At 33.9% G+C, this 13655-nt stretch overlaps 1 protein-coding gene across 5 annotated transcripts in view; it reads right to left on the bottom strand.

Annotated features, from left to right (window-relative positions):
• The window catches only part of LOC110031297 (E3 ubiquitin protein ligase DRIP2-like), a 32216-nt gene that overhangs the window by 8177 nt on the left and 10384 nt on the right, over positions 1 to 13655 (bottom strand). For all 5 annotated transcript variants that reach the window (XM_020734432.1, XM_020734430.1, XM_020734429.1 and 2 more), the window contains one exon: positions 3090 to 3189. In XM_020734432.1, coding sequence (XP_020590091.1) covers positions 3090 to 3189 — 100 coding nt within the window. The remainder of the gene's footprint in view (positions 1 to 3089; positions 3190 to 13655) is intronic.

Genomic DNA, 13655 nt, shown 5'->3' with positions numbered 1-13655 from the left:
GGCGTTCGCGAGTAATCGAGTCACAAAGGGTTCACCTAAGGCTGTTGATCCTATAGGAACTCAATTTCGGGCCCTCTACATGTTGGTCCTTAGCCCTTACAACTAGAAGTTGAGTGCTCGGAACCACTCATGCGAGTTCTTCACAAAAATGAGTCAAGAAGTGGCTTGAAGTTCTACGGGAGGTGGGCTCCATTGCTAGTCCGCTAGGATTGTCAATAAGAACTCCTAAAGCTAGATCCTAGATTCTAAGAGTAGAAGACTAAGACCTCACTAAAATGAGGTCAACATACATGTGTTTAAGTGAAGATCAAAATGTTAATAGCATAAAGCCAAAAAAAACAGAAGCATTCCAATGAAAATGAACACATATTAAAACTTTTATTTTCAAAACTCAAGCATAACTTCGTTGACAAGCTTAGGTGTAAAATGTATAACATTATGTTTGTTCAGCCTGTTTCACCTAGTGGTTGAGAGCTTTGTCCACAACCATAAAATCATGAGTTCAAAGCTAGTACACATGGGTACATAAATGAATTTTAAAAAATAAAAGCGACTACCAATATAAAGATATGTAGAGTTTTCATCTATTTCATCAAAAAATTTAGGGGAGAAAAAAAATTCACCGCGTTAACTTCTCTTAAGAACACAGATGTTAGAGGATAATTTTCACAACACCCGGCTACGTCATATCACGTAAAGCTTTTGGAAATTTAATGTCTATCTCAATATCATTCTATCATAGACCTAGCAAATTTGCTTCATGTTTCTTTTTTGAAAGTTTTTATGGCTCAAATTAAGATTTACTCCAAAGAAAATCAGGCTACTTATAATAGACAAGAAAATAATTTAATATAATTTTAATTACATCATTGTACTCATTGTTCTCTAAGGAAAAGTGGATTTTTTTAATCTTCTAATTAAATATAAATTTAAATATGGTTTGCTTATGAAAAATTACAACATTATTTTCTCTGATATAACATAAAAAAGACATCCCCTCTTTATAAAGAAAAATCTAAAGAGGTAGCAAATAAAATAAATTTTTTAAAATATCCTTAATGAAATAACCCATAACTAAGGGTCTGTTTGGGTATCTTTTTCACATCTTTCTTTTTCATACTGCTGCCATACATTCGTTTGGCCTCTTTGTTCTTAGTGTTTTTTAAAATAATTGTCAAAATTTTCATACAGAAAAAAATATAATCCACACAAAACTTTCAAAGAAGTTGATTTTCCCAAAATAACACTAGTTACTTTTATAAACAGATACAGTTGCCACAAATGGACCTTGAGTCCATGCAATGTGTATTCTTTGTAGTTAAAAAGTCTGGCTCCGCAAACTAAAATGATGCGCCATTAGTTTTATATAGTTTATGTGCATTAAAGTGAAATATTTAGTGTAAATCATCATGCGCAAAAAATTTAAGAAAATCACCTTGTTCAAATATAGTAACTTCAGACCCATTTGTCAAATTCCAACCCAAATATAAAAATTCACAAACCCCAATATGCTTTGCTCTCATCAAATTTCTAATACTCTGACCACGACATATGCAAATAAATTAACTTTTTAGATCGGTTCTGGTTTTGTAAAGAAGTTAGATTTTGGTGGTAATTAAGTGTTTACATCTCCTAATCATTTTTTTGGGGCCAACCTTCAACCTTCACTAGAATTGTGACAATATTTGGCTACAATGGGGCATTCTCTCCAGTATAATTACAGTCCACCATAATACCCACAAGTCAACAAAATAACATTCACTTGAGATCATTTTCTTATCATGAACTAAAAGTATGAATTAACATTTGCCAAAAGGGCACAATCTTATGCATAAACCTATATTGGTGGGAAATTCTCAAGCACTCTTATGATTATGCAGAAAAGATCTAATATATTTCGAAATAATTTTTTTATTTTTTATCACTGAGAAGCCCTAAAATTACTACAAAAATTCAACCTATCTAACATTTATTTTTATCTTTTAGAAAATAGTAAAGCAACATTATTCTATACTCTATGTAATAAGTAATAAAAGTGCATTAGCCATCAAACATAACTTTAAAGCATTAAAATATTTAGGAAAGCTGAAGCAAGTGGCTGGAAAATGATGACACCAAATGCTTAAGGAGGCCTTCAAAAATATAAACCCCATGCTACATAAATATAATAAACACTCAGCATTAGACTTCTAATTGGTGCATGAGGTTGATAGCACCTCTAGTAAATTATAAGTTGACCTTGACAATTATATTCAAATCTCAAGAAACTTTTGACAATATCAACAACATAGAAATAGATTTAGAGATATTAATTATGATTTTTTATTTTCCAGCTTTTCTAACTCAAGTATAATATCATGTACTAGAACTTCTATGGCTTGGATTTGTAGCCATCAAACCTCATCTTTAGTAAACATTATTATGAACTGTACTAAAACGATTATGAAAACAAACACAGTGAGATTTTAATCATTTAAGTTAGAATTATCAAAGTCACGCGCATAATGTTTTAATAAACAAGTGTCAAAGTAGTGCCTAAACTGTCTACATGGGGTCATTTTAGTAACAGAGTCTATAAAAGTGTCAAATTACTCCCCGATTTAAATTGGCGAAATAGTCCTCCATGGAAATTATTTCAACCCATATAAAAAGAGTCTAGAAAATAAATTGACACTTTCATAGAGTTTGGGACTAAAATAAACCCCTGAAAAAAGCCATGGGACTAATTTGATATTTTTCCCTTTAATAAAAATAACTTCAGGAAGCCTACACATTAAGTAAATAGAATCAAGAAACACATAAGAAAACATATCACAAACAATGTGAAAACAGTTCGTTTATGTTTATATTCAGATTAGGATTTCATAAACAAAAAATCAAAGTTCAGCATTCTTCTACAAACATCAGTATAACCAAATTAGATAGCAACAATCATGTATTGCATAAATCTAGAAGAACATGCTACTTTTGTTGACATATTTGACAGAAAAGAGGCTCTTTGCAACAAAGAATGTATTATCTAGTAAGGAAATAGTTTGTCAAAAAACACAAGTAAATATAAAAATTCATATTTTCAAAACGGAAATTACCTTAGCTTCTCTTCAGGAACACAACCCAGATCAATCTGACATATAGGACAGCATTCTGCCTCTTCATCATTGATTTTTTCAAAAATACATTTCCTACAAACTGATTTAAAGAACAAATGTTAATCAAACTCAATAAACCATCATCAGTATTTCAATATTCACTTATCCCTGACCAAAACATTAGAAGAAATATCTAATAATGTATTTGGCAAAAGCTATTGCTGAATGAAAGCAAGAAAAGGACAAATCAAAGTACGGAATTAACTAAGAATGACAAACAACAGTAATATAATTAGGAAAATTAACGGCATGCTTATTTCGCTGCCATCACCAATGTAATATCTAGTTAAAATAATAATTTCATGTGGCATTTCCGTTTGTCATATTTTTTTCACTATTTTAATTTAAGATAGTTACAACACTGACTTTAACTGCTCTTTTTGATGCAGATTATATCCTTGATGCATTTATTTTCCTTTTGGGTATAAAGTTGTTAACTATACCTAAGTTTGTTTTAATCCCTGCTTTAATAGTACTAATGAATCACATAGGTATATTTTAGAGTGGTCCCAGTCTTATAAATAGTTGTAGTGGCAGCCTTATATAGTGGCCAACGTTCGGTGTAAAGGACGGAGGAATTTTCCTTTTCTATCATTTCTATTATAGCAGTTTCTGCTGTATATGTTCTTCCTTTTTGCCATATCTATTTACTTTGGAACGAGTTGTGGTATCAAGCTGCATCAGATTAGTATCAGAGCCACCAATGGCAGTTGTCAGCAAATCCCAATTATACCACGACGATCATAGCTGGGAGTCCTTGTGTGACACCCAAATATGCCTGGAATGAAAGGTATCCATGGAATTACAACGCTTTGTCACAGAGGTGAGGCAAGGGCTACAATCCATCTGAAATGGAAGTATCGCTAATCCAACAACCACAACGGAGATGTTGGCACCCATACATTTGATTAGTGATACCAACGCCGGGGAATCGAGATTAGTGGTTCACTCCACGATTTGATCCAATTTTCGGTCCTGGACATCACAACTAAGATGATCAAGAAACTCATCAAAGATGGAATAACGTTACTTAAGGAAATTCCCAATCGCATCCGCCCAAACTATGATCGTATTCATAGTGAATGAAAGGTGAAAATTGATATCCCTTATTTTGATGGTCATTTACCCATTGAAGCTTGCTTGGATTAGAAACAAACTGTCAAGGCTTATTTTTTTAATGCATGGATGTGAATACCTAAAAACAAATGTGATTTGCCGCTTGTCGGCTGAAAGGAGGAGCAAGAGCATTGCGATAACAATTGGTTCAGTCCTGTAAAAAAAAGGAGGTAAGACCAATCCAAAGCTGAACTACAATGAAGCAACACTGTCATTATCGGTCCCAAGCCCAGATGTGAAAAGTGGATGGTTGTATTAGGTAGTCGAAAGCCGGTGTAAAACCTGTCGAAAAAATCATGACATGAGTCATTTTGAGCATTGTGTAAGTGTTAAGGTGTCCCTTGGAAGCGACGTGCTATATGACCTGAATGCAGTGAAAAATTTGCAAGTGTCACTACGATGGCGCTCAGGTTTAATGTCAAATAAGCAAGGGTTCCCACATTTCAGACAGATGTGGGCAAAGAAGTTAGTTCATGAAACAAATGAAACTAATATTAGGATAAGATCTTGAAATATAGGTACTCTCAATGGTAAATTAATGAAATTAGTTGATATTATGATTCATTGAAAGATTAATATCTTATGTAGTCAACAAACTAAATGGGTTGGAGTAAAGGCTAAATAGATTGATAACTTAGGTTTTAAATTTTGGTATTCTGGTAAGAGTCGCACTAGAAATGGTGTAGGTGTTATTAAACATAAGAGCTTGAAAGATAATATTGCAAAAATTAATAGAGTTGGAGATAAAATTATAGCCCTTAAGATTATTATTGATACTAAGATTTTTAATATTGTAAATGCTTATGCTCCTCAAGTAGGTTTAGATATAGGGTCTAAAGATAAATTCTGGAATGACTTAGAAAACTTAATACAAATGATACCTCTTGAAGAAAAAATTTTTATTGGAGGGGATTTAAATAGACATGTTGGTAGAGTGGTAGAAAACTTCAAAATTTGATAAAGAAGATAGAGTCATTTTAGATTTTGCTTTAGCATATGATTTTGTTACTACAAATATTTCATTCAAGAAAAGAGAGTATTTTATTACTTATAAGAATGAATCTAAAAAAACACAAATTAATTATTTTCTTATGAGAAGAAGAGATTGTCGAGATTGTAAAGATTATAAGCTCATTCCAAGTTAGGATTTAAATACCCAACATTGATTATTAGTTCTAGATTTTAAGATGAAAAATTATAAAATAAAGAATACTATGACTCATCACCGTAGAATTAGATGAAGGAACTTAAAAGACTCAAATAAATTATTTTTATGAGTAAAATTCAAAATTTCAAAATTTGAGAAGTTCATGAAAACGCAAATGCTATGTGAAATAAAGTTAGGGCTGTAAACGAGCCGAGCTTGAGCGAGCTCAGGCTTGACTCGTGTTCGGCTCATTTGAAATAGCTCGTGTTCGAAATCGGCTCGTGAACAGCGTGTTCCTGTTCGACTCAATTAAAATATTTGTGTTCTTGTTCGGCTCGTGTTCGGCTCGAAATTAACTCGTTAAACTTAAATTAAGAAAAATAAATGTAAAGTGTGAGATTCCAACCTGGATCAAATATACAAAAGAATGCACTAACCACATTGTCACATAAGGTGTTATGATTTAAACTTAGACATAAATATATATAATATATTATTATATAAATAATATATGAAATATATTGTTATATAAATAGTTATATAATTATTTTATTTCGAGCTAAAACGAGCCGAACACGAGCGAACAAAGAGTTGTTCGTGTTCGGCTCGTTAATAATTCGAGCTTTAAAAATTTGTTTGTGTTCGACTCGTTTACTTAACGAACGAGCAGAACACGAGCTGTTCGCGAACAACGAGCTTTTTTGACAGCCCTAGATAAAGTAACAAACACTAATAAAAAGGTAGGAAAAGATGTACTTGGAGAATCAAAAGAAAAAGTTTTTACAAATAAAAATTATTGGTGGTGGAATAATAATGTGCAAGAAAATATAAAATATAAGAAATTATGTTATAAAAATTGGTTTAAATGTAAAAGCTTAGAAAAATGAGAAAAATATCAAACAGCCCGCAGGAAGTTTAAAAGAACAATCTGTGACGCTAAAAATTCTACTTTTAGTAATCTTTATAAAAGATTAGATACTAAGAAAAGTGAAAAATATATGTATAAACTAGTCAAACAAAGAAAAAATAAAAGTAAAGATAAACTCAAGTGTATTAAAAATAAAAATCAAAAAGTATTTTTTTTTAAGAAAAAGATATTCAACACAGGTAGATGAGTTGTTTTGATAAACTTTTTAATGAAGTTTCTGAAATAAGATCGACCTTAGTGATTTTAATATAGCTAATAATAATAAAACGTTTAATTTTTACCATCGCATTAGTACAAAATAAGTTGAGGAGACTTTAAAGAAAACCAAGGGTGGAAAGTCAGTCGGGCCTGATGATATCCCAATTGAAAAGTGAAAATATTTAAGAGATTTGGGAGTTTCTTGGCTTACTAAACTCTTTAATATTATTTTAAAAACTAAAAAGATGCTTGAGATGTGAAGTAAGAGTATTTTGGTCCCCATTTTTAAGAATAAAGAGGATGCACAAGAGTGTGCAAATTATAGAGAAATTAAGTTGATGAGTCATACTTTACAATAATGGGAGAGGGTAACTAAACATAGGATAAGACGTATCATAAAGATTTCTCATAATCAATTTGGATTTATGTCGGACAGGTCTTCTATGGAAGCTATACATTTATTGAGAGGTTTGATGGAGAAGTTCAGAGATAATAAGGAGGATCTACATTTGATTTTTATTGATTTAGAAAAAGTTTACGACAAGGCTTCAAGAGATATCCTTTGGAGAGTTCTTGAGAAGAAAGGTGTTGTATGACTTATATACAAGTCATTAAGGATATGTATACTAAAGTTGTTACTTGTGTTCGAAATGAAGGAGGATTGACCAAATATTTTCCTATTTCTGTTGGATTATATCAAGGATCGGCTTTAAGCCCATATCTTTTTGCTTTAGTTATGGATGATCTTCCTAGACATTTACAGGAGGATGTACCTTGGTGTATGTTGTTTGCTGATGATATCCTTCTCATGGATAAGACGAACGAAAAAGCCCAAGAAAAACTTGACTTAGAGAGGTCTACATTGGAGTCTAAAGGCCTTCATTTGAGTAGAAGTAAAACTGAATACATGAAATGTAATTTTAGTAGTAGTAACTCTAGTGACAAAAGTGTATCTTTGGGTGATCAAATTATTAAAAGGCATGAACGATTTAGATATCTCGGGTTTGTTGTTCAAAGCGATTGTGATATAGATGGGGTGTGATATAGATGGGGATGTGATATAGATGGGGATGCTAATAGTAAAATTCAAGCTGGTTGGTTGAAGTGGAGGAAATCTTCGGGCCTTTTGTTTGATAGAAAAGTAAAACCTAAGCTGAAAGGAAATTTTCATAAGATGGTGGTGAGACCTGCAATGCTCTATGATGTTGAATGTTGGCCTTTAAAAGGCCTTTAATTTAAAAGAGAAGCATAATACTAAGTTAAGTGTTGACCGAGATGAGAATGATTAGGTGGATGAGTGACTTTACACTTAGAAACAAAATGAGAAATGAATATATCCATGATAGGTTTGGTGCAGCTCCACTGACGGACAAAATAGAGAGAGTCGTCTTAGATGGTTTAGTAACGTCGACCATTTAATGATCCGTTTAGGAGAGTATATGTTTTCGATTCGACTTATGTTAAGAAAGACAGAGGTATACCTAGTAAGACTTGGGCTTACAGTATAAAAAATGATCTTAATTTATTAGAACTAAATGAAAATATGACACTAAATATGATGCAATGGAGAAAAATGATTCATGTAGCCGACCCCATGTAGTGGGATTAATGTAGTGGGATTAAGGCTTTGTTGTTGTTGTTCTTGTAGACTATGAACATATTCTGTATGTTTGATTTCAAAGATGTGTTCAAGAAAACTGCTCAGTTGGAGCTTGTACTGAAGAATTCTATCGTCATGGGGCAATAAATGACCTTCATGAATTTAATAAAAAATATGCAGCTCGTCATATCAGGGGATAGAAAGGAGTCACACAAGCTAACTTGGAGATGAGAGCTATCTGGTCATTGTCATAAGCATTAAATTATGCTTATAAGTCTGAAATTCAAATAAACCGAGCTTCTACATCAACTAACAACAGAGAATCTGCTATTGAATCAGTTCAGGATGGAACCAAAAGATCAGCTACACCTTTCCACACTTCTGCCGCGGCATGAGACAACTTTGCCTAGCAGGGGGAAGAGAAGGAAAAGCAGTTGGCAAAACTGTGTCTCAAAGAGATAGCATCTATCACTAATCTGGACATCAGAAATGTTTTCGTTGTTTTCATCCAGGTCACAAGTCAAAGAATGTCCCAATCGACGACCGGTTCAGCTGGCCAGAGGGGAGCTGGACAGCGAAAATGAACATGATGAGAGGGGTTCGTTTGTTGGAGAAGTAGTGGAAGAATTATCTGCCAATGAGGGAGAAATTCTGAACTGTGTTGTGGAAAAAGTACTACTTGCCCCAAGCAGCCAGCTAGATCGCACGTCACACGTCACTCTATTTTCAGGACTAGACGCACTATTGAAGACAAGGTTTGTGAACTAATAATTGACAGCGGGTGCAAAGAGAATGTGATTTTGAAGGCGATGGTAAAGACCCTTCAACTGAAAACGAAAAAGCACTCCAATCCCTACAAAATTACTTGGATAAAAAGATTTGTGGATGTTATGGTTATTGAGCAATGTAAGGTAACTTCTCCATTGGAAAACATTTTATATGTGAAGTCGTTAGTGATGTAGTGGAGCTGAATGTTGTCAAAGTTTTGCCTGGATAAGCTCGATGCCTTCCCTTTGCTCCATTAAATAATAATCTTACAATCTATTTTAGGTACAAAATATTTTGTATGATCTATTTTAGCTAAATTAATAATGCATATTCATAATCTAAATATTCAGCTAAAAGAGAAATAAATCAAAATCAAGAAATTGAAAATAATTTAAATAAGTTCCTAATTATAGAAAACTCCTAATTTAGCTGTCTGATTTTTGTCCTTCCTGATTGACATCCCCCCTCAAATTGATGTTGATCGATCAAGAAGCATCAATTTGCCAACAAGAAACTTTGTCAGGACCAACAATCCTTAAGCTGTGAGTGCAGAAGCTGAAAATGTCGAAGCCTCAGAGACAACTTATGAACCATAATATGATTTGAGCAAAGAAAAACAAGAAATCATATATCATTGCCGTCCATAAATTTGAATTATAGCCACAAGAAGGATTCGTGTCCAGTTACACAATCCAAATGCTACCGATCATAGCCCATAATAAGGATTCAGTTACACAATTCAAATGCTACTGATTATAGCCCACAAGTAGGATTCAGTTACACGATCCAAATGTTATCGATCATAGCCCACAAGTAAAAACTGCGCCTTGTTATACGATCTAAATGCTATGGATTCTGCCGGTGACGACGAGGACGATTTGTTCCCTGAACTTCACACCAAAAGTGTTAAGCCGAGATCAGGCGTGCATAAAAAAAAAAGGGAATGTCTCATTGACGTGCAGATGAAGGTGATGAAGAAGCGGGAGCTGCTGCGGGTGGAGTTTGAATGAATGAGATGCTCTGTCAAGACCAGTCGAGTCGAAGAGAAAGACGAAGTAGAACGAAGACGATGTAGGCGAAGAAATAATCAGACGTCGAGCAGACGAGCAGACGAGCGATTCACGTCGAGTTCACCGGATAAGCAGGCGGACGAAGGAGTCGCAGTGGACGAAGAACCCTCCGAACGATTCCAAGGAGGGGACTGCGAAATCGTGTCTGCTTCCATTGCGAGGGGCTTTGTCATAAGCGTGAATCAAAACAAAGAAATAGTTCCTTCCTTCCCGCAAGAAGGCTAACGAGAAAGAAGTCTTGCTGGTCTTCCAATAACTACCGGTGGTTAGGGCAAAAATTTGGCTCTGATACCATGTCAAAGTTTTGCGTGAATGGGCTAGATGTCTTTTCCATTTGCTTTCATTCCATTAAATAATAATCTTACAATCTATTTTAGGTACAAAATATTTTGTATAATCTAATTTAGCTAACTTAATAATGCATATTCATAATCTAAATAATCAGCTAACATGAAAATAAATCAGAATAAAGAAATTAAAAATAATTTAAATAAGGAAGCTCCTAATTATAGAAAGCTCCTAATTTAGCTGTCTGATTTCCTTCCTTCCTGATTGACAAATGTATGCCAATTAATTTTGGAGAGATCATGACAATTTGATATGGGTAGTTGGTATGATGGTCTGGCCAATGCCTATAGTTTTGAGTGGAACAAAAAGAAGATGCATTTGCTTCCTTAAATATCGAGTCCCCGCCTATAAATACCCAAGGAAAGGTGGAGAAATTAGCATACCTGATAGTTTCAAGTTCTCAGTGGATAACTTCAAGTAAAGGAAATGATAAAGTATATGTTGTGAAGCTCCAAAAATTCCAACCACTCCCGTGAACTCGCTGTATTTTATCTATTTTTTTGTTTTGAGAGGGAGCATAGAAGGGTCAATTTTTTAAAAGACAGATTGAATTATAGATAAGACACTACCAAGAGATTTTGCCCTTATTTTGCGAGAATTTTGTAATCTAAGGTTTGAGGTTTCCCATAGGCGCATATCCCTATGATTAATTACCCCTCCCGAAAACGGGAGAGTATTTTCAATTAAGACTACTCATTAAGAATTCAATATTCAATATATAATAACACCATAATTTAAGTTGTAAATTTTGTCACTCAAAGCTTAAAGCAGAGGCTGGGGAAATAAAGACAAAACACGATCAAGATCTCATTATTTCGTCATCCCGAGTCGTCATGGTCTTTGATCTACTTAATAAGATGAGACAGTCAACCAAACCTAACAGAAGGATTTTTGTCAACAGCTATGGGGATACATTTAAGTCGAACCTAACTAACAAAATGCTTTATGTCAATCAATTGTACCCTAATAATTCACAAGTCAAATGATAGAAAGTCGTTAGGGAGTATACAGGGTGCAGTCGTGATCGTAATATAATTGTGTCATTTGGTGACAACCACACGAACAAAATTCTCTAGTCGTAACCGCTATTTGTGCTTTCATTTGGCGAAGAAACCACACGAATAAAGGACTCGAACCACGTCCTTACTAGTATGCGATTACTTTGATCGTAAATATCAAAATACACTTAATATGACATACTTCTTTGTGAGATGAAATCAATCAGAAATTTGTCACCCTTGACAAGATTTTAGCTTTTAAATGATTAAATTTTAGCTTAAATTTCAATTGATTATTTTGAAAATCCTTATTTAAAAGATTAACTCCTTCGCTTGAAATTTTAGATCAGCACAACTATCATCGGAGAGTTACATGTTTTAAACATTTATACTTAAAGGGGGGGGGGGGGGTTGGAGTTTTGTGGGGCGAGTCATGTCGACTCCTATTCTTACAAAGATTGAACTAGGAGAATTAGAATTGTAACTTCTTCTTTTAAGATTTGGACATTTATTTCAAAACTATTAGACTAGTCAACTCAAGTCCTTCCGAGGAGAAGGATCGGACTAGTTGGGTGGAACTTACAACCCTGTCTTATAGACAAGACAATCTAATTAGTCCGTGCAACATTCTTGAACCAAGTAGTTAAACATTCAACATATTAATTGGAACAGATGCAGACCTTTAATTTTATGTACTTGAGTTATTTTTGTTATAGCATTTGATGTCTTAAGACATTCTACATGATTTATAGCATGTATTAAATCAAATACTCACAAAGAGTGCATCTTAAAAAGCTTGCACAGATATTGAGGTATTTCTATTCAAATCAAAGACTGTTTTATAACTTGATAAGTCATGAAATCATTTTAACATCTTCAAAATCTATATGAATATTAAAACTTTGCATTGCACCCTCATTTTCCTTTTAAGCATTTTACCGTCTTTTGTTCGCTAGCAGGTGTATTGCGAATTCGATTAAGGGATTTTAAATTTTCAAAATACCTCATATTTGAGTTAATTCTCATCTCTTAGAAGTTTAAGTCGGAAAAACTCAATTTTAAAGTATTTTCATATTTATGAGCTTAAATTTAAAATATAAATTTTAATAATTTAAGCCTTAAAAATTATATTTTAACAACCCAGAACTTTAAAAGTTTTCAAAACACTAAGAGTCTAAATTTTTAAAAGCTCAGATCCACAATATTTTAAACCCTAAGAGCCTAAATTTTAAAAGGTCGAGTTCACAAGTCATTTTAAAATTAAAATGAGTCATTTTTTGTTATTTTATAAGCTCAAATATTTTAAAATTTTAAATTAATTACAAGTCAAATCACTCGAAATTTCAACAGCCTCCCGACATCAACTCCTGTTAGGGGACATGGGAGAGTGTTAGCCTTCCCAACTATCTTAAAAGAATCGTTGGTAAGTGTCATAAGACACTGCATCCAGAGACCAAAAAGAAGATTTAACCCGCGATGGGTCTTCAATATAATGGCAGAAAGTGTTAGGTTACAAATTAACATCCCCATTTCGGCAACCTCTCTACGTCAACCCCCACTAGAGGGCACGGAAGAGTGTCAACCTTTCCAGCTATCTCAAAAGAATCATTGGTTAGTGTCGTAAAACACTGCAGTCGATGAGCAAAATCAAAATTTTCAACCCGCAATCTCAAAAGATGCAACGAGAAACAAAACTGAACTTTTAACTTGCGATTTCAAAAGAAGCAACATACTTTCAATACCTGCAGAAAAGGTTATATTGCAAACAGAGAGCTCCCTAATTAAAAAAATAATCCTCCAAACAAGTTCGTGATTTCCCCGCCTAACAGGTACTGTGCTCTCCTCGAATGGAGATTTTTGAAAATGAACCTATTGCCCCAATGTGTTAAACCTTTTTGAATGAAGAGACAATAATGATGATCGACGAAGACAATAAACGGAAAATACAACGCATTTTTTCTTTCTTTTTTTTATAATACATAACACTAGTTAAAAAGAAAACCAAATGAACAGTAAAAATAAGTAGAAAAGGCTTGGGAAGGGCAGAGGGTTAACAGGTCGGGTCGGATAAGAACCCACTCAGTTTAGCATGCAGAGACACAACCTTCTTTCGTAAGCTAGGGTAGAGAAGGGATCATATGAAGGCTAATGCAGAGTGGAATGAAACTATGCAAGAGAGCGTGATCTTCTGCAATTGGAATAGAGAAGAGGGTTTGGAATTGCACAGGCTAGGGAAGAGTTGAAGGAAGAAGTAGCGAGGATTTTAACACAGGGAGGATGGATCGGCAAAGGGACTAGGGTAGAGGAGATCAATCTCGAGTTGGGAGGAGCGA

Source organism: Phalaenopsis equestris, unplaced genomic scaffold, assembly GCF_001263595.1.
Source record: "Phalaenopsis equestris unplaced genomic scaffold, ASM126359v1 Scaffold000800, whole genome shotgun sequence".
NCBI classification, from domain to species: domain Eukaryota; kingdom Viridiplantae; phylum Streptophyta; class Magnoliopsida; order Asparagales; family Orchidaceae; genus Phalaenopsis; species Phalaenopsis equestris.
Note: the sequence above shows the minus strand (reverse complement) of the source record. Positions and strands in the feature narration are given on the sequence as shown.